Genomic DNA, 21,963 nt, shown 5'->3' on the forward strand with positions numbered 1-21,963 from the left:
AGGCCTCACCTCTGTAAGTGCACCCCAGGGCAGCTGTAGTTACATTGTAGTTCATCCCCACCAGAGTGTGAATGAGTGAATGACTGATTGTGTTGTGAAGCGCCTTGGGGGCTTTCATAACCATAAGAAGGCGCTATACAAATACAGGCCATTTACCATTTGTAGGACCACTGTGCGCCCGGACCCCTTGACCTGTCTATTTGTGTTCCTCTTGGACTCTGGACTCATTTCGAGTTGTATGAAAATGTCCCGGGGTTCGGGACCTCAGGGTCAAAGTACTTTGTTGTAGTACCGATTTGACAGATGTCCCTCTCCCCTTGGATCCTGTTCTCTTATTAAATGATAATTCACGGCTATCACATATGGAGAAAACCTGTAGAATCTGGCTTGCATGCAGGATTAGCTGCAATGAAGAAACACTTAGCTCAAAGATAGCCTGACAACTTTTTTGTGCACAGACTTCGAGTATTTATGGACAACAAGAATCATTAATGCAACTTCAGATTCCACGGCCTTTTGGATGAACATAATAGGCAACCTTAAGAGAAAAGTTGGCGACTAGAGTGGGACGTTCTGACTGGTGAACATGGGGGAAAGTGGTAGGGAGGGTAAGGTAGTTGATAATATGTTATAAACAAAAAATTGTTGTTGGTTGCTTTTTGTGTTTTATTGTTCTTAAGCTTCCAAATGAAAAGATCTTATGAAAAAAGGCTGAGTACCCAGATTGTCCCAACACTTGAACGAATGATGAAATTGAGATAAATGAAATTGAACATTCAGATAAAAGGTAAAGTCCTGATGTTTTCTGCTAAAATAATGTTCAAATTATCATAATTAGAAAGACAAAACACAGGAAGTATTTAGTTTTAAAACAGAGAAACCTAACCACATCCCTCACTCCTGAATCATTTCCTGTACTTTCTTTACACCCCTCATTGACATTAACATGTGTCCTTTACATAAATACACCTTACTGATTTACAAATTGTCTAACAAGCATCCAGGTCATAAAACACGCGCACACACACACACACACACACACACACAAAGTCTACTGGACATTCAGGGTGCGAGCAGACACTCCGTGGTGCCAGTCTCTCAGCTCGTTGTACTTGGGTCCGATCACCAACCGAGTGGTGGTCTTGTTCACTCTGTCATCCATCACACAAGAAGAAAAGGACAGAAGAAGAAAAGAAAAAACACCAAAGAGAGACACGGGAGACTGATTTAGATCAAGGAGAACGTTCATCCTGGAAACTACAATCTTTTGAACAAAGATGCACGCAGATGAAGCCGTTACCACAAAGCCGATGGTGCATGACAAACACCAGGAGTTAGAAAACATGGAATGCATCACCATGACACAAAGAGTACATCACCCAATGCGAGGCTTGATTCGCGAGCAGCAGAGAATGAGTGGATCAAAGATCACACTGACACCAACAGATGGGAGCAAAGATTACAGGTTAGCATGAGTGATCCCAGGAACAGGCTGACCACACGTAACACCACAAAACAGCAACACCAATGGACAGCCGATGGAACACACGTCACACGAGAAGACAACCAGGCCAAGATTTCCAACTATGGATTATTCACCACACACCAAGGCAAGGCAAGGCTATCAAATCCACAACACAACAGTCAGAATGACAAAATCCATCTCTGATTGATACACATACGTAGACACATTCAGTCACTCACGCGCGCGCACACACACACACACACACACACACACACACACACACACACGCAAATCAAATACCAGTTTGACAATCAAAGATCTGGGCTGTTTATCAATACCAAAGTATACAAGCGCTTTCTGGACAAGTACAGAAGAGAGTTCGTTCTACCGAGTACGGGAGGAAGAGGTCAGCATTTGGGACAGAACTGTGTTCCAATTTGTGCTACGGTTTTAAAAATATGACCTGAAATAAAAATAAAAGTCTAGTTTATCACGTAAATAACAAAATAACAATTCATATGTTTTATTTGTATAATATTTGGTTCACATTTCATCAAAATTCATAAAATACCAGCATTTGCCAGTGTTAAAGTGGCAATGTGTATATTACCTGGCAATAGGGCGCAGTACATATCTAAATCATTGCAAACAAACTGTATGTGTGTGTTCTAGTAAGACCTTACCAATGGATGGTCATTAGGGTCAAAAATCCCTGCAGCTCAACTTCCAGCAAAATGACGAGCACAGCAACCAGTGATGAGGTAAATGTGTAAAACAACAATGTTTATGAATTGTTTTGAAAACTTTTGTTACAAATCAGTATAAATCAGTTTAAATCAGTATAAATGTGTTTTGTCGTCACGGGCTCCCATGGAAGGAAAAATAAAATCTAAAATGGCATCGCCCAGAGACTTAGACCTGCTCCCCTGTATTTTAGACCCAATTTTTATGGTTTTATCTTACAAAGCTGCCAATATTTTTCAATAACTGGGCATCATTTCATTCATTTTCAACAATATTTCGATGAATAATTCCAGAGATTCATGGTAAAAACTACACATTGCCACTTTAAATGGGAAAAATGTTTTTCATCAAAACAGAGTTTTTTATGGCAATGCTGGTTTTATTTTGATAGTGAGTCGGATAATTAGCATTTTGAGGGATCATGAAGAGTGAATAAACTAAACTAACAGCTAATTTAACAGGTACACAAAACTAGCCAATAACAGACTTTATATTAATTTATTTAGATCCAATTATTTGTATTTTTGATATAAAAACATTGCAGTTATGAGTTTTCTTCTCTTCCATTTTCCGGTTTGTGGTCGAACTGTTTAAGATGCAAAACATCCTCGATAGAATGGACGGAACAAGAACACATCCAGGAACTTTGAGCGTGTACTTGCCATGATGCGTACTTAAGACTGGAACAGTACTTGGGCCAACGTTGATGACATTTCAAAAGTACGAGTGCTGAGTACATATGTTGAGAAACAGCCCTGATTTTTGACTCCAAGGATTAAATAAAACTTCTATTGCCAGCTCATCAGATTTTCTGTTTACTGCATTAATGTGAAGTTTAAGAGACATTCAGCAAACAAAGTAGAACATTTCTTATCGATATGCACTTACTTTGTCTTCTTGGCCGAGTCCTCTTCTTCAGTTCGAGCTGAATGGAAATAATCATTTACAGTAATTATCAATCTAACGTACATCATTTGGGGTAAGACTGCAGAGTCATTCTAGTTTGGGTCATACCGTTCTCAGTGCCAGTGATCTGCGCCAGAATCCTGAAAGACCTGGACTGGGTGGTGCCTGTGCGTGGGCGCCAGTCCTCCGTGTCCTCCATTATACGCTTCCTGCTGGCATCAGCGTGAGTGGGCACGTGGTAGAAATGGATGTCTGTGTCCACAACATGTTTCCTGGGAACCCTGAGGATGAACAAGTGCGAGATAAAAGGGTGGAGTAGGGAAACATCCCTTTACTCTCAACTTATTAATGTTACATGACAAAAGGCAGCAAACGTGTGTGTTTATTAGCAAAAGTAAGAGTTGTATTACACATTTTATATTATTTTTTGGGATAAAAGGACTTCACCAGTGGTGGTTGGAGCAGGGGTTTTCTTAGAAACCAATACAAAAGCAAAAAATAAATTAAATAAAAAGATAAACAAGGAGTTTGAAAAAATTAAGCATCACACAAAGCACAAAGAAACAGAGGAGAAACTTACTTCAAAAGATTTTGAGGTCCACTAAAGGCGAATGATAGAAAAGATAAGAAAAAGGGGAAGAAACATTAAAAATAGTCATTTTTAAAGAAATATTGAAGTTTTATTTGTTGAAATGAGCAGAAAACAAAGTTAAACGTGTGGTTGTTAACCACTCTGAATAAAACCTGCTATGTTCCATCTTTAACCACGTGGTGGTGCTTTGGAGCCATCTAGAAATTCTAAGAGTGGCGTCTCTGTACCTTTGGAGCCACACTTTAAAACATACATATTTTAGTGCTCGCCTGCACACAAACATGCATGATTTAGCTTTGAAAGTTATTAAAGGGATTGTTGTTGTTAAAGTTGTTAAAGGATTTAATATATGTGCAGAGTGTGTGAGCACACGGTGCCTGAGTGATGAGTCAGAAACTGGGTGTCAGTAAATCAAATCTCAGGATGTGCGCACACACACACACACACACACACACACACACACACACACACACACACACACACACACCTGAGTGTCTCTCAAGCCTTCCCGTCAGTAAATCATCTGAAAATACACCATGTCTGACAAATTCACCAGGCTCATTCAATAGTCTCATTTATGGGAGTCTCTCAACATATGCCAGTTACAGTAGTAGCTAGGTGAGTGTTACGATTTACCACTATGATAAAAATCTACTGCTGCCTCAAAATCTGCTCCATTTAATAAATTATTTTAATGATTGTAATGAACTAAAATAGGTTGGCTGCCCTGCTGATTTATCATGCTTAATAAAACAGGAGCATGCAATTGTTGTCATGTAAAGTGTTTTTAATGCGATCAATTATTCTTTGGAGAGCAAAAAATGAAAATCGTATGTAAAACAACTAAAAAGGCAGCAAAATGCAAATGAAGTGAATCCATGCCTTTGAGGAGGGACTTCATGTTAAATGAAAACACAACACTGAGCATGATTCAGTGACTAACTTTGTGACTGGAGCTGATGCTTTCATCTGCAAAGCAGAAAAAACAAGGACTGAAGTATAGAGATCAGACATATCTTAGTATAAAAACATTTAAAGAGCAAGTTCCCTTCTGAAACAAACCACACAGACATGCATGCAAACAACATGCTGTCATTTAACGTCACTTTTCTGAAAAAGATTAAACCATGCAGGCTGGTTTAATGATAAGACCCTTGGAGCGACTTACCTGTTTTTGCACAGAGAGGGAACTTTTTTTGAGAGTGATAATGAAAGCTACTCTAAATAGAAAAGTACAAATCTAAAAATAGGTTTTGTAAACAGGGTGAGGACAGGGAGTCATGAAACAGATGGATGACAGCGGAAGATCCGGTTAAAGCTTCGGTTTCATGGGCTTCTGGTTTTTAAAAGGGTAAATATATGTCATCTGTGATATGTGTCCCCGTTGAGAATGTGTGTGTGTGTGTGTGTGTGTGTGTGTGTGTGTGTGTGTGTGTGTGTGTGTGTGTGTGTGTGTGTGTGTGTGTGTGTGTGTGTGTGTGTGTGTTATAGGATAACTTTGTTGTGGACATTGCTGTGGAACCAGAAGCCAGCTATTTCTCATCATTAAGGCCAGTGCTAGCCAGAAAGGTGATTTAACACAAAACAAAGTCTAGCACCTTATGGCAACATTATTGTTATTAAGGTGATCCCCCAGAAAAGAAGATAAATCAAAGGAAGTGAGATAAGTAGCCGTGAAGGAGATGATTCTGCATTCTTTGCGTTTTAAAGAACAACTTTACTCATATGTTTATTGCATTTGCGGTGGTCTATAGTAGGAATGAATCACTTGTAAGTTGTACTCTAGGGAAAAAAAGCTCCGGTGCCAGGGCTCATTCTACTGAGGAAGGTGCTAACCCAACTAAAATACACATTTTATCAAGCTATTTCACAAAATCGGACACAAGGTACAGCAGGATAATTTAAATACAAACATAAATGAACTAAAAAAAAAGGTTATCTAAAATCCTATCAGGTAGGCTAGAAAAGTCACCACTAATCCCACGTGATTGGTTTTCAATTGTGCGCCGGTTGCTGTAACTGTAGGATGCACACAAAAGGGCATAGTTGCTCCCTCTGGAGAGTGAGGAGACCCATCCAATAAGGCAGTGACTCTGTTGCACTCTCCAGCGCCTAATGGGGCATCCACGTATTCACGTCTATGGTCAAGACGTGCTCTACTCTCTCCTGGGTGCCAAATCAGCAACAGCTTTCACCACAGCTTTCACCGTTGTGAGCCAAGACGGGTGAATCAATGAATGTTAATTTTCTGTGTGATGTAGATCTGACTGGCTTTTCTAATCCGAGTGTTTCGCTATTTATTGTCTAATGGTGGCTAATACAGGTAAAAGTGGTCGAAGACTATTTTCATGTTCAGCCTGTAAAACTCGGTTACCGATCTTTGTACAAAATGGTTTCTCAGTGAACTTCTTCTTTAAGAAAGTTACACAATGAATCAATCAAATCAACTAACCAACCATCCAACAAACCAATCAGTCTTTAGTATTCCTCAGGGACAGCGATACCAGTAAGAAGGACGAGAAGTTAAAGACACTTGACACCCTCAGGAGAAATGAACGACATGAGAATGTAAAACGATGCCAACAACTGACTAATTGATCAGACTTGTTAGCAAAGCCTCCACTCACCCATTAAACTGAAGTGGTAAAGCTCCACCTTGACTCTCCAACAGGCCCCTCATCTGCCCCATGGCCACCTCACACGCATTCTCAGTGGAGTACAGGTTGATGGGCGTGTTATAGACCGACGGCTGAGGCGGGACGAGGACAGGGGGGGAGGAGGAGGAGGTAGAAGATGGGTAAGAGAACGGAAGAGGTGATGGGGGTCTGGGTGGTGGAGGAGGACTAGCATGGGAGAAGGCAGGAGTGAAGGCAGAAGATTGGGAGGGGATGACTGCGGTAAAAGGTGACTGTGAAGGACAACACTCTCTCTGGGGTGAGGGTCCCCCGTAAGGTCTTGGCACCTTGTTGTAGGGAGCAGGGCAATTAGGCTGGGGGTGGGGTGGAGGAGGTGGATGAGTGATGGCTACTGGTTTTATGATGTCTGATCTGTCGCCCTAGCGGTGTGAGAGAAGAGCATGCAAAACCACTCAAAAACAAATCAAGTCAAAACACACAATACTGATGCCTTCCGGTGTGTGTAAGTAGTGTATCCAATAACGTTAAATTATACCAATTACCATGTATTATTAGGAAGAACATGTAGGATGGATCAACAGGGAGGCATCAGTAATAATCAGTGTATTTTACAATACAATCTATGAGGAAAACATGCAGCAAAACATTTCCCATTGTTTCAGAAGGGTGTAAATACCTAAAACCAGCATTTTGAGCTGCTAAAACACTGTTCTCAAAGTCAAATCAGCGATTAGTTGACTTTACAACACATCTACAGCAAAATATACACAATGCAAAAAAATAAACATATGATCTTAAAGTCTGTATGTTAGCTCCATGTATTTTTTTCTTTATTTAACATTTGAAGTGACTTTGTAATTTACTTGTTGATTTCTTGGTCTCTTTCAGAATAAAAGCTGCAGTACCTTTGGTGCCACAGGAGGGGGTTTACAGACACTGGAGGCTCTGGAAAGAAAGAAAGAGAAAAATTAATAGTTGGACCGTGCAGTTTTGTTTCATGTCAATATTTTTTACTTGGAAAACAATGAAACAGAAGAACGTCTGCCAGCACCATGTGGGGAGCATTACACCAGCTCTTCCAGAGTGTTTACTGATATTTATGGAAACCATTCTGTCAATGTTTTTCAACGCTATAGAAAAAGGTGGTCACGGTGAATTACAACTGAATTTGAGCTCTCGGTGTTAAAACCAACATCAAGAAGTTTCTGTCATCGACTCTGACAGAATCCAAAGGAGCCTCGCTGGACCTGGATGTCAAAATAGACATTTGAGTTGCTGGAGCTGCAAATGTGGTTTGAAGCAGCTGTTTTTGTTTCTATGGAGGCCTGAAACTCCTGGTGGCTTTTGATTTCGATACCTTTTAAGGCATGTTGTCTCTTCACATAATAACATTCCTTACAAGAGAAATGTGTCCTAAAAATTCATTCGACGTCCTTTTTTGTCATTTGAAAGCGATATCTCCAGACTTGACCTGTTAAAAACAGAATTTATCTCACACTAAAATTGAAATGAGCAAATTTTCCTCGGAATATAATGCAAAAAGTTGCATAGTTGGAAAATATTTATTAAGAATGAGTTTGCTTATGGTAAAGCCTGGGGCACACCGGAGGCAGACGTGCCGCGTCGCACCCATGATTTTGAGAAGTCAAGCGGTCACACAGGATGCGCTGCACCGCTGAGCGCTTCTTGGAAAGCCGCGCGATAGTCACATCACTTGAGAATAGGAAGCAGGAAGTGACTATTGTTTATACGTGATCAGACTTGCCATCGTGTTTTGCGAAACTCTAATTCATTAACAGTGGGTAAGTACGCTATTTATTAAGATAAGATAAGATAAGATAAGATAATCTTTATTGACAGACTCTTAGGTCCAGATAAAAATACATATAAAACAACAGATCAATGAAACAAAATAGATAAATATAAATAAAAAGATAACAGCATAAAATTGAATAAAAATCTAAATGTAATTAAAAACTTTATTATAAACTGTTCCACACAAGGTTAACCACACAAACACTTCAACCAGTATTTCCTTATACTGGAGAAATAACGACAACTGCTCACAGTAGGATCAGTGATTGCTAAAATTGTACTGTTGGCAGAGCTATCCAGTCGGCCTGTAAAAGTGAATATAAGTTTTCTTAAAAGTGCTTTAAAAGTACAAACGCCTGCTGTTACAAACATCTGACTGGCACTGCCCCCTCTGGGTATTTTAAGTATGATCCTTAAGGCATCATTGTATGCAACTTGCAGCTTATTCATGCTGCTTTGATTGTAGGATGACCACAGTTGGGCTGTGTAAAGCGGAGTACAATATGCTTTAAATAAAGCCACCTTAACTGGAGGTGAACAAAAACCAAACTTACGAGCTATAGTGTTAGCTTGCGCATACAGCTTACAGCACTGTCTGTGGATGTCAGCATCATCACGCATTTGATCGGTTGTAAAGTGGCCAAGGTATTTCACCTTCTCACACACATTAAGATCACTATTAGACAGTTTGAACACAGGAAAGTTTAGCTTTTTATCCTGCTTGGATAAGATCAATAGCACTTTAAAGATGTGAAAACTGTGGCTGGGTTTCTGCCGTAAAGCTGTTCCGCGTCGTAATATCTGAAGTAAAGAACTCCACCATGTTGTAAACAGCCGCGGTGCCGCCGCTTGAGATAGAACTGGCGTCTGGTGTGCCCTAGGAAAAAAAGGGGGCTTGATCCTAAACAGGCGTCGCAGATTAAAAGAAACTGGATTGCAAAACTGTATTAATTTGTGTCTCACACTTAACAAGTGAGTCAATTTTTATCCCTAGATTGCTGACAACTTTCTTTTCAAATGGCTCCAGAGGGCCAAAATTAACATGAGAGCCAAAGCCATCTGACTGCCAGGACTGAGAATTATGACTTCAGTTTTAGTGTCATTCACGAGTAAAACGTTAGAAGCCATCCAGGATCTAACACCCTTTAAACAGTCCAACAGTGGAGAGATAGACCCACCAGCTCATACAATCGTATCTGCGAACGTGGGGCAGTAAAGTATCCCATAATGCACTGCATTGCAACCTGTTAAAGGGACTTTAATGAGTTTTGAACTTTTATGCTCGCGATTGCCCCCTCAGGCCAAACGCGTAACGGCAGCTTCAATAGTAGGCTCGTGCACGAGGCGTGCATGCTGTACGTGCACACTCCTTCACGAAAGTAACAGCTGAGTCCCGTGTGTGTGTGTGTGTGTGTGTGTGTGTGTGTGTGTGTGTGTGTGTGTGTGTGTGTGTGTGTGTGTGTGTGTGTGTGTGTGTGTGTGTGTGTGTGTGTGTGGCCCAGAGGACAGAGGACAGGACACGCAGCTAATTAATTAAATAATTTGGTTCTGTACCTTTCTCTTCAGCACAGCCGACAAAGGTTTAAGATGGGTCAGTCCTCCTGCATGCTCAGATCATTCCCTTCCTTTGCTTGAAAAATTGTTCCAAAATGAAAGTTGAACCCACATCTTTTTTATCTGTGAATTCAATGCCATTCGGCGAGTCTCAAAATAAAAATTTGGGCATCTTACTGTAAAAAAAAAATACCATTTGTGTAAAAAAGACACTCTAAATAAACTATGTTCACATCCAGAATCAAACCCACATCTTCAGCACTAGAGTCCGACGTCTTACAAGGTGAGCTAAAGCACCAGTGACATCTTATGTATCTGTAACATTTATATCCTTGATGACAGCTGAAATAACGTTCAAAGAACAGTTCGGAGCGAAAATGGCTATTTTGTTGCTAATTTGCAGGAAATATCTAGAAGAAAGTTCTACAGAAAGTAGCTAAGTGTCTTCAGAAATGTAGCTAGCTTTGTCACTAGGCGTTAGGAACAGCGACAAAGTGGCAATGCCTCTCTCTCTGCTGCTAAAGCTACGGATAGCAAACGCTACATGCTATGCCTGAGTGTGAACGCGCATGAAGCAGCCTGCTCGACCCGAGCAACTCTCTTTTTCTGTGATTTTACAGAAAAACAGGCAATCACAGTAAAAATGCCAGGGCTCATTCTACAGGACCAGGGCATTGCAGGAGAATGTATGAAGAAGAAATGTATTAGTTCTATGCATGTTTTGGCTGTCAAACTTCCATAATGCCCCTTTAACTTCGAGCGTCAGAGGAGAACCCCAATTTAGTAGTTTCTCATGTCAGAAATACAAATAAAGAAACATAAAGCTGTCTGTTGTTACATGGCTGTGTGTAACCCGTGAAATTTGCTGTGTGTATTTGTTTTTTTTTCCATACTCCTAACAACCCCACAAAATGCTAATTAGCTAACCGACTATCAAAATAAAAATATCTTTGTCCTTAATAGCTCTGTGTTGATGAAAATAAACTTTTTGTCTTTAATAACAGCTGGAAATGCTGGTATTGTATCAACTACGATCAAAAGCTAACCAAATATACAAATTATTTGTATTCATTGATATTTTGTATTTAAGGGACAAACTAGACATTTATTTAATGTCAGGTGTTTCTTTAACCACAACTCCACAACAGAGTATGGTTCTCTTCCAAACGTCGTCCTCGCCCTCCCATTCGACTGAATGGACTTTCTGGTGTAGATCACAAGAACTTACTGGTCAAGTTCACAAGAACGTATAGCATCCTTAAATGAGCTACCTGCACAGAAAAACGCTGTTGCAGTAAAGCGGGTAGAATCCTCCCAGTGTACGCACCCAAACCACCAAAGTTGTTTAGTGCAGTTTGTGGTCAGCAGAGGGCTGCAGAGTGTTGTCCCATGTGAAGTTGTTGAAGGCGCTGTCTCAAGAACCACTGAAACCAGTTTGAAAGCAATAGCAATAGCTAGCTAAACCTCTTAGGAGTTACTTTAATGTAAATTAAAGAGGGCAGTAACTGAAGACAAGTAAATGTCAGCAGCCCCGAGTTCCTTTCAGAGCAACGTCTCTGGGAACTCCTCAGGGAGGTTCACGTCCTTTAGCCCTGTAAATCTGAACCGGTGCTCATGTGGTGGTCAAATACACATCAGTGTACACAGATACGTGTCTGGTCTTCGTCTGACTCTTGTTCCCTGACTGTTTGCCAACAGTGTGAAAATACCGAGACTATGTTACTTCAGTGGGATAATGAGGAGACCCAAGGGAACATTGTGTTGCTAAAACTGGTCTAAATTTTTTTAAGTGATTTTCATCATAGTTTAGTCATAATCTAACATCAACATGACAAATTCTGCTACAAACCATTTCACCTGCCCGTTTCCATGGAGGCACTACTGTAAATAGTCCCCTGAAGCTCATCTGAGGACAGTTCTTGCTTACAGAACACATGGCATGGAATCGTGTGGCTCATGAGGTATGAAGGGGAACACTGGGGTATCAAGTGGGTATTTCAAACTCGACCACGTCATTCGTGTGTGCCGTAGCTTCCATTACAATTCATCTATAAGTGGAAAACGTTGTGCGTTTGGCTTGAACAGGAAAATCAGCCAGAGTCAAACCGAATTCAAAGGCTTTTCCAACCTCTGAGAATGTTTATTATCAGGTGCTGCTTTAGTTACCTGATGGAGATCTCTGCATTTATTTGGATGCAGGACCCAAAGCTAACCTATGACTTTAGCCACAGGTAGAGTTAGTTTTATGTTGTGTAGACTGCACACGAGTCATGAACAAAAAAAAAAACTGATGAAATATGTGATGGGATTTCATCCCCTTCATGTTTGATGGAAAGAAGAGGAGTTTGGACTGTCACAAATGTTATTATGCTTTTCTGGCGTCCAAGCAGAAATGTAAGAGGGTCAAAGGTTAAGCTCAGCTCTTCTGTTTAGCACAGATTCATTTCACAGTTTAAGAACCGCTACGGATCGTGTTTCTGCCCGAGCGTCGCACGTGAAACTCTGCAGGCTTTATGTTGACAGTCAGACTTAAACATGTCTCCTTTTATGTTTCTGGACATTTTACATTTTACAGCAGAAGGATTTTATTTTCTTCTGCTAATGAGTCTATTTCTGAAAGGAATTCTTTAAATGAGTTTTTTTTAGACTAAACTATGTTTAGTTGTAGCACATATCTAACATCTTTATGCATTTTCCTATCAAATTTACTTAACTGCACTTTAGACATGATAAGTATTTAATAATCAGTCTAATTGTTGTTGTTTTATTCTAATGTGTGTTTTTGTTTGTTTTTAAATGTGCTCGAGGGAGAGGTACTTACTCAAATAATTTGTGTTTACTTCATCTGTACAATGATCTTTTCTAATTTTAGTTATCTTTCATTTGATTTGTGATATTTTGTTGTTTTTATTCCTTTATGATCCTATGGGGTTATTATTTGTTGTTGATCTTTGTGAAGCACTTTGTGTTTCTCTTTCAGTGATAAGTGCTAAATAAATAAACTCGACTAACTTTCTTACTTACTCAATCTGCAGTTCAACACTTCATCCTGACGGTGGCAGCAACGTGCCCAGGATCAGAACGTACGAGTTCATTTACATCAGAAATATTTACTAATCTTTACATTCCTCGATAAAATAAACTTCCTAATATAATATGAATCCTAATGGTGATTTCTGTTTCCAGTAGAAATGTATTTGAATTCTGATTTGGTGACTCAAACCTGCATCACTTGTCTGAGGCTTTAGTAACAAAAGCTACATTAACAGATCCACCAAAAATACAGACACAAGCATGTGATCTCTTCATCTTCTCTCAGGCCACACGACCGTCGTGTCTGATCTGTGTTCTTTGTTGTGTATTTATTTTTAATCTCTGTCTATTCTTATTCACATGACACTACTAGACTACAATGCCAAGGTCCCTTTTAAACATGCCCTCAGTTTCTACACTCTACACTCTACACTCTACACTGTACACACACACACACACACACACACACACACACACACACACACACACACACACACACACACACACACACACACACACACACTTTCCACATTTATTTTTAGGATAAAAATTGCTGAATTATTTGCTCCAGTTGCTTTTTCTCTTCCTTATGAGCTACAATTTCTAAGTTCTTGAATCTGTTTTCTTTTTTTTTTTGTGTGTATTTGGTGAATTTTTTGGTTAATAAAAACAAAATCATCTTTTGTATAAAACATTGATTAAAATAAAGACCACACTATTTGACTAATGCCTTAACTGATCAAAGATCAGGAAACTAATTTGGCTTAAATTAAATCAAACCAGAGACTGCCAGAGTCCGATCTAGTGGCGTGTGTGTGTGTGTGTGTGTGTGTGTGTGTGTGTGTGTGTGTGTGTGTGTGTGTGTGTGTGTGTGTGTGTGTGTGTGTGTGTGTGTGTGTGTGTGTGTGTGTGCATTTATTCAATCTTCCACAGTCCTTATCTGTCACCTCGTACAGTTATCTCTGCAGAACCCACAGTGGGCCTTCAGTGACATCACATCCTTGACACTGAGCAGACAAAAGGAAAAACCAGCTAAAACTGCACCAGCTTCCCTCCAATAACATTACTCATTCAAATAAACCAGAGTGCATGAATTTAAAACCCACGATCACACCATTTCCTCTGAAAAATCTGGCTTATATATTCAAATTATCTCTTGTGTTCATCATCTTCTGCTATATACCTGACTGGACACACCATTTACACTCTAATATGTCTACATAAACGAATGTCTAACAAAATTAAGTCATTGGCTTGGGATGCTTATTTATTTGTAGAAATTTCAGGTTAATTGTGGGTAGGTTAAAAAGTGAGAATGAATGCCTAATCTAAACAAAAACAGTGTTTTCAGAAGTCACCTGGCAACAAATTGGCAGGTATTTTGTAGCTAACTGTGTTTAGAAAGCACTCCGCAGTAGAGAGAGACCCTGCGGAGTCTTAAAAACACAAATCATGTGAGGAAACAGACACGTTCAGTTCAAACCTGCCAAGACTGGAGAAAGGAGGCAATGTTTCCAACAGAAAAAAACAAACCCAACAGAGCTGAGAGTGGAGTGAAGAGGAAACCAACAGAATAAAAACCCAAACATAAGGCGGCTGAAGCTTTTATGAGTTTAATGAGTAGAAAACAAAAGTCCATCATCCAGCAAATATAAAGGGGTTAAAACTCATATTTGAGTCTCGACATAAAAGCTTACTGCCTCTATTTATTACTGTTGAATTCCTAAATGTACAAAATGTTCTAAGAACTTAATATTTGTTATGAAACAGCCATGAAACTTTCATATTTTGGTAAATATTACCCATGTATTTCAAGGCCAAAGACTAATTTGTTTTAGCGTTTAGGTCTGAAACAGGATCAACATTAATTATTGGGATAATAAAAACATAAAAATAGACAAACTAATTTAAAATTTTGATCTGTTTTATAGCTTGGTTTTAAAGGAGATGTCAAACGGAAGGTTTCATGGAGAAAGTAAGGTCTGAAATGAGAATTTAAAAGAAGAAAAATAAATTTCATTAAAAGGACAAAATAAGATTAAAACGAAGATTTAAAAGTTCATCTATAAACTGATGAGAAGTTACCTGAGAGGCCTATCGTATTTCCAAACAACTTTAATGGTAATAGTTCATTAAGTCATCTGTTTTATTTGGAACAAATCCACTGCTGTGGCGCTCTCCCCCTCTGATTCAATTAATTACTCTGTTTATGTAAACCGTAGCTTCTTATTTATTTTTTTTAATCTGACGAGATGAATCTTCACATTTTTGTAGCTGCCCAACTGGATATCGTTCAAAAACTGACGTAAAGACGTGAGCTCTTGGCAAACTGTCAGGTAAATCTGGCAAAGAGCAGCAAGGAGCAGAACCAGCAAAGACAGATGAGTTTAACACAGGGATCCCGGCCTGGAAACGTCAACGTCCATCTTTATGGATCGTACTGTTCCTGGGATTTTGCATTTTCTTTGGCACGAACATCAGACGTGAAATCTACAGGCAAAGACAGGTGTGTCAAGATTCTGTCCTCTTGGACCTCAAATAAGGACTCAACAGGCCTCGCCAAAGATGACAGCTATCAGTTTTAAATGCTCTCTGGCTACTTCGATAGACCAGTGAGGGACAGAGACAGGTGGGCTCGCTTTAGAGCTCCTGGCTTTGGAACGTCTCTAGCAAACATTATAACTAAATAAGTGACAATGGCAGCTGCACAGAGAGAACCTGTTTGCACAGTGGACCTGCACAGAGATCAAGACAAGTATTACAACTTCCAATCAATCAAAACGCATTTAGGATTCTTATTATGCCATGCGGGTTGTTTTCACCCAGTTAAGTATACTGGCCTCCACATAAATTACTGCTTTAGTCATACTTTGCTGTAAGACTGATGAACTTTGCAAGAATTAGAAGGTAAAGAAAAAGAATATTGCACTGAAGAATTGTACCATCCCGTGTGGTTTCCTGCAAAGCTGCTTTAGCACAATTTTACATCATTTGAAGGCAGTTGTTTCTGTATGAAAGCCTAACTCATCCAAACATGCTGTTCTTGTTATGTACAGGTCATTTCCTGGTATGTACTCCATCCATAGAGGGTCTCATTTCAGTGTGAGGGCTGAAACAACCAATACATCATCTGATTAAAGCTAGCGTTAGCTCGTCTGATACTGATTCCTACCATGAATCACCCAATTATCAACCTTCTGCTTTCTCATGTTTCTGATGAGATGCTTAAGTTTTGGACACAGATACATTTTATGGTTTACTGAGGATGATGACCTTGTGAAAGCTGATGCGCAACCGAGCAGACTTATTCCTCTGCTTTTGTTCGTTTTTAAATCTCCCAAAATGAGTCGTTTCTTTTCAGCGAGCACAACATAAACAAAGTGAAACCTTAGAGTCCGTCTCTGTGTAAACTCTGCTCACACTACACTCAGCCCGCACTCAGGATCACTTCAAGTCTGAAAATAACTCGGGCAGCTGCTTGACTTATTTTCTGTCCAATTGCTTTGCATGTCTGCCTTCCGACTGCAGGGGTTTACAGCCACTTGGAAAAACTACACCGCTTAAACTCACGGTCATTCCCTGTGACTTAGAAGTAAACAACCATGGCAAAGGAAGAACATCTTTCCATTCATTCACCTTCTGATTGGCCAGATGGCCCCCAAAAATCAGACAAAGACAATCAAACATGCTTGAAAATCAGGATTTACGATTCGAGTCATTCAATGTCTTTCCAAGCTGACCAGAACTCTCATAACACACCACACAAGGTAGGATTGTCTGATAAGGTTATCTTTAGAGCTTTTACAGTAATCATACAAAACTTTAAGAATGTCAGAAGGGAAAGAGCATGTAATAAATTGGCACATTATCCTGCTGTGTGAACTGCTTTCACTTGGATATTCCCCTTGACTTCCATGTAAACAAACATGTCAAAGAAAGAGTATGTTTCCATTAACTTGCTTTCTGATCGACTAGATGTCACATTCAACGGGCAGCTTGTTTGTTTGTCCCCCCAAAAAAAGTCAGACCAAGACAATCCAATGTGTTTGAAAGCCCGGATTCAGGATCCGAGTGTTCCCGATGTCTTTCCAAGCTGGTTGGAATACTCATAATGCACCACACAAGGTAGGATTGTCTGATGAAATCATCTTTAGATCTTTTACAGTAATCAGACACAAATTTAAGATTGTCAGGAGGAGAGGAGTGGATCAAAAATTGGCATGATTATCCTCCTGGACTTTACCCAGATGTCTAGATTGTATATTTGTCTTGTTTTTGATGAACAAAAGGACAACATTTTAATTAAAAACAATCTTAGCACCATCAAGAAACTCAACCTAAAAAGACCTCACCAATTATGACATGTGGATCCAATTAGACACAAGAAAAACAAAGTGTTTGTGTATAACGCACGTCTGCATTCATGTGCTATGCATTCTGATCCACTTTAAACAAAAAATCAAAACAGCACATTAGGTCAGCCGTTTCTCCACTTGGACATTTTAACATCCTCACACAGACGCATTTTCACACAGCGCCAACTAAACATTCACAGGCTTCAAAACAACTTTCCTACTGGGAATAAAGCATTTAGTCAAACACATCAGCAGAAATACAAAGGTTGTTTTGTAGCGGAACACGGTATGATTGGTGAAAGTGAACTGCTTAGTGCATATTTGAAAATAGAATAATTAAACTCTAAAGAGGGTAATAAAAGAGTTTGGTGATAATGTTGTACCAGTGGGACTACGTCAGAACAAGATGGAAAGGCAGAATATTGTTACAAAATTAATACTGCTTTCTTATATTCTCCATCTGTTGATTTATTTCTAGAAATATAGCAATTTTCTCCTTAAAAACTCAAACAAATTAAAAAACAATTCACTTTCTCAGTTATAGATTTGGCATTTAGCAGATTTGCTTTTTCTACTAATCTAATTCCTCCACTTCTCACCCACATTTTCACTTCTGTTTCTACCAAACGCATCGTTTTTTGCATTCATAGTGACTTGGAAAAATAAATACACGTTTGTAATTTATGGTCTGATAGTTGGGGATAATGGATGGAGGGATGTTTCCTCCGGAAGCTGTGATGGATGTCTGTGTGTTTTTTAAACCACAGATCAAAGACTAAATGATTGATCTGATAATCCATAATCCTAATAACATCTGTTTAAGCCCCTGATTGGGACTCCAATTTGTAAACGCCCAGTGTGTGTGTGTGTGTGTGTGTGTGTGTGTGTGTGTGTGTGTGTGTGTGTGTGTGTGTGTGTTTTGCAGACACATGTGCTCCACATGTGCCTCCCAGAGTTCCCAGTCCATAAAACACAAACAGCCCATTTACCAAACAACATATTGGCTGCTTTCACTGGTCTGAAGCAGATTAAATTTGACAATGAAACTGAGAAAATTCAGGATTTTATTTGGATCAAAACATTGAACAGTGATGTTTTAACATTCGCTCTTGGAGCCATTGAGTTGTGTGATCCATAGTTTACAGATTTTTGCAGAGCAGATGAAAAATCGAGAGGCCTTGAAGAATTCATCTTGGTCACTGTTAGACTCACTTTCATCTCTCTGCTATGTTGCCACTGACATCTTCTCTTTTGATTGATTTTACCCTTTTTTGTTTTTAGATTTACAGTTTTAGTGAAGCTGAACCACTTCTACCCCTTATTTCATGTTTGAGGTGAAAATCATAACTAAATATGTTCTGAGAAAGATTTACCATCATTTGAAATGACAGTGATGCTGGTTAAGGAAAAATGTGTCCAATCAAGATATCTGCAGAAAAATCGACCTAAATCGCACAAAGTATTACTTTTCTTTTGGATTTGAAAGAAGTATTATTCAAGAGATTTCTTCTTTATTCTACATTGATTTGACACAACAGAAAGATCAGAGGATCTTTCATGGATGTACAATGAAAGAGTCGGAGTACCCGGCCCGGAGGGTTACCGGGGTCCCACCCTGGAGCCAGGCCTGGGGTTGGGGCCCGTGAGCAAACGCCTGGTGACCGGGTTTCGCCGGGCACAGCCCGAACCGGATACATGGGCTCATTAAACTGTGGACCCACCACCCGCAGGAGGAACATGAAGGGTCCGGTGCAGTGTGGATCGGGTGGAAGACTGAGGCGGGAGCCTTGGCGGTCCGATCCCCAGACAAGGAAACTGTTTTTGGGACATGGAACGTCACCTCGCTGGCGGGGAAGGAGCAGGAGCTTGTGGCAGAGGTTGAGGGGTACCGGCTAGATATAGTCAGACTCACCTCGACACATAGCATTGGCTCTGGAACCCAAGTCCTTGAGAGGGGTTGGACACTCTCCTTTGCTAGAGTTGCTCCAGGTGAGAGGTGGAGGGCTGGGGTTGGCTTTTTGTTAGCCTCAAGACTCTCTGCCTGTGTGTTGGGGTTTACCCCAGGGGGACAAGAGGGTAGCTTCCCTGCGCCTTCGGGTCAGGGAGCGGGTCCTGACTGTTGTTTGTGCTTATGGGCCAAATATCAGTTCAGATTACCCACCCTTTTTGGAGTCCCTGGGACGAGTGCTAGATAGAGCTCCATCAGGGGACTCCATTGTCCTGCTGGGGGACTTCAATGCTCACGTGGGCAATGACAGCATCACCTGGAGGAGTGTGATTGGGAGGAACGGCCCGCCTGATCTGAACTCCAGTGGTGTTTCGTTATTGGACTTCTGTGCAAGCCGCAGTTTGGCCATAACGAACACAATGTTCGAACATAAGGATGCCCATTGGTACACTTGGCACCAGGGCAGCCTAGGTCGCTGGTCGATGATAGACTTTGTAGTCGTATCATCTGACCTGCGGCCGTATGTTTTGGACACCCGAGTGAAGAGTGGAGCGGAGCTTTCAACTGATCTCCACCTGGTGGTCAGTTGGATCAGATGGCAGGGGAAGATGCCGCGTAGACCTGGCAGATCCAAACACATGGTGAGGGTCTGCTGGGAACGCCTGGCAGAAGAACCTGTCAAGACGGTCTTCAACTCCCACCTCGGGCAGAGCTTTGACCGCGTCCTGAGAGCAGTGGGGGACATTGATTCCAAGTGGACCTTGTTCCACTCTGTGATTGTTGAGGCGGCTGTTGCTAGCTGTGGTCACAAGGTGGCCGGTGCCAGTTGTGGTGGCAACCCCCGTACCCGCTGGTGGACACCAGAGGTTCGGGGAGCCGTCAGGCTGAAGAAGGAGGCCTACAGGGCGTGGCTTGTCTGTGGGTCTCCCGAGGCAGCAGACAGGTACCGGATAGCCAAGCGGGGTGCAGCAGTGGCAGTTGCCGAGGCAAAATCTCGGGCGTGGGAGGAGTTTGGTGAGGCCATGGAGAAAGACTATCGATCGGCTCCAAAGAGGTTCTGGCAAACTGTCCGGCGCCTCAGGAGAGGGAGGCAGCAACTCGCTCACACTGTTTACAGTGGGGATGGGGAGCTGCTGACGTCAACTGGGGCTATATGGTGGAAGGAATACTTTGAGGAGCTCCTCAATCCCACCTATGCGCATTCCGAGGAAGAACCAGAGCCGGGAGACCTGGGGATGGATTGTCCAATCTCGGGGGCAGAAGTTGCTGAGGTAGTCAAACAACTACATAGCAGCGGAGCTCCGGGGGTGGATGAGATTGGTCCTGGGTATCTCAAGGCTATGGATGTGGTAGGGCTGTCATGGTCGACACGTCTCTGCAACATTGTGTGGTCATCAGGGGCAGTTCCTGTGGAGTGGCAGACCGCAGTGGTGGTCCCCATCTTTAAGAAGGATGACCTGAGGGTGTGTTCTAAACATAAAGGGGGATCACACTCCTCAGCCTCCCTGGAAAGGTGTACTACAAGGTATTGGAGAGGAGGGTCTGATCGATAGTTGAATCTCAGATTGAGGAGGAGCAATGTGGTTTTTGTCCTGGCCGTGGAACTGTGGACCAGCTCTATACCGTTGCAAGGGTGATGGAGGGGGCATGGGAGTTTGCCCAACCAATCCACATGTGTTTTGTGGATTTGGAGAGGGCTTATGACCGTGTTCCCAGGGGCACCCTGTGGGGGACGCTCCAGGAGTATGGGGTGGGTGGCTTTCTGTTAAGGGCCATTCAGTCCCTTTACCAGAGGAGCGTGAGTTTGGTCCGCATAGCCGGTAGTAAGTCGGACCTGTTCCCAGCGAGGGTTGGACTCCACCAGGGCTGCCCTTTGTCACCAGTTCTGTTCATTACCTTTATGGACAGAATTTCTAGGTGCAGCCGTGGTGTGGAGTGTGTCGAGTTTGGTGGCATGAGAATCTTGTCTCTGCTTTTTGCAGATGGTGTGGTCCTACTGGCTTCATCCAGCTCTGACCTTCAGCTCTTGCTGAGTAGGTTCGCAGCCGAGTGTGGAGCGGCTGGGATGAGGATCAGCACCTCCAAATCTGAGACCATGGTTCTCGGCCGGAAAAGGGTGGCTTGCCAACTCCGGGTCGGGAGAGAGGTCTTACCTCAAGTGGGGTCTTGTTCACGAGTGAGGGTAGGAGGGATCGAGAGATCGACAGGCGGATTGGTTCAGCGTCTGCAGTGATGCGGACGCTGAGCCGATCTGTCGTGGTGAAAAGAGAGCTGAGCCAGAAAGCCAGGCTCTCGATTTACCGGTCGATCTACGTCTCAATCCTCACCTATGGTCATGAGCTTTGGGTAATGACCGAAAGAACAAGATCGCGAATACAAGTGGCCGAAATGAGTTTCCTCCGTAGGGTGGCCGGGCTCAGCCTTAGAGGTAGGGTGAGGAGCTCGGACATTCGGGAGGGTCTCGGAGTAGAACCACTGCTCCTCCGGATTGAAAGGAGTCAGTTGAGGTGGTTTGGGCATCTGGTCAGGATGCCTCCTGGACGCCTCCCTGGGGAGGTGTTTCGGGCATGTCCTGCCGGCAGGAATTCCACGGGTCGACCCAGGACACGTTGGAGAGGTTACATCTCCAATCTGGTCCGGGAACGCCTTGGGGTCCTGCCGGAAGAACTGGTGGAGGTGGCCGGGGAGAGGACGGTCTGGAGCTGCCTAGTTGGGATGCTGCCCCTGTGACCCGGACCTGGATAAGCGGAGGAAGACGACGACTATGATTATTTTAATTGATTTTGCTGTGTTTTATTTTCTGGTACATATTGTTGGCTTTAATGCATTGTGTTTTTAAATTATAATTAGTGTTTGGACTCCTGCTAGCTTGATGTGTTGCCCTTTTTTTCTGTGAAAGTAGAAACATTCTCCAA

General features: G+C 41.8%; 1 protein-coding gene across 4 annotated transcripts in view; it reads right to left on the minus strand.

Annotated features, from left to right (window-relative positions):
* pdlim5a (PDZ and LIM domain 5a) overlaps positions 1 to 21,963 on the minus strand; it is a 74,343-nt gene that overhangs the window by 26,838 nt on the left and 25,542 nt on the right. The window contains exons 4-8 of one of the 4 annotated variants that reach the window (XM_054731510.2): positions 7,249 to 7,288; positions 4,651 to 4,676; positions 3,696 to 3,716; positions 3,224 to 3,396; positions 3,098 to 3,134 (exon numbers count right to left, since the gene is read on the minus strand). In XM_054731510.2, coding sequence (XP_054587485.2) covers positions 3,098 to 3,134; positions 3,224 to 3,396; positions 3,696 to 3,716; positions 4,651 to 4,676; positions 7,249 to 7,288 — 297 coding nt within the window. Of the gene's footprint in view, positions 1 to 3,097; positions 3,135 to 3,223; positions 3,397 to 3,695; positions 3,717 to 4,650; positions 4,677 to 6,334; positions 6,763 to 7,248; positions 7,289 to 21,963 lie in introns of all 4 variants that reach the window. The other 3 variants (XM_070546122.1, XM_054731509.2, XM_015972731.3) reach the window with 3 other exon arrangements.

Source organism: Nothobranchius furzeri, chromosome 17 (assembly GCF_043380555.1).
Source record: "Nothobranchius furzeri strain GRZ-AD chromosome 17, NfurGRZ-RIMD1, whole genome shotgun sequence".
In the NCBI taxonomy this organism is placed as follows: domain Eukaryota; kingdom Metazoa; phylum Chordata; class Actinopteri; order Cyprinodontiformes; family Nothobranchiidae; genus Nothobranchius; species Nothobranchius furzeri.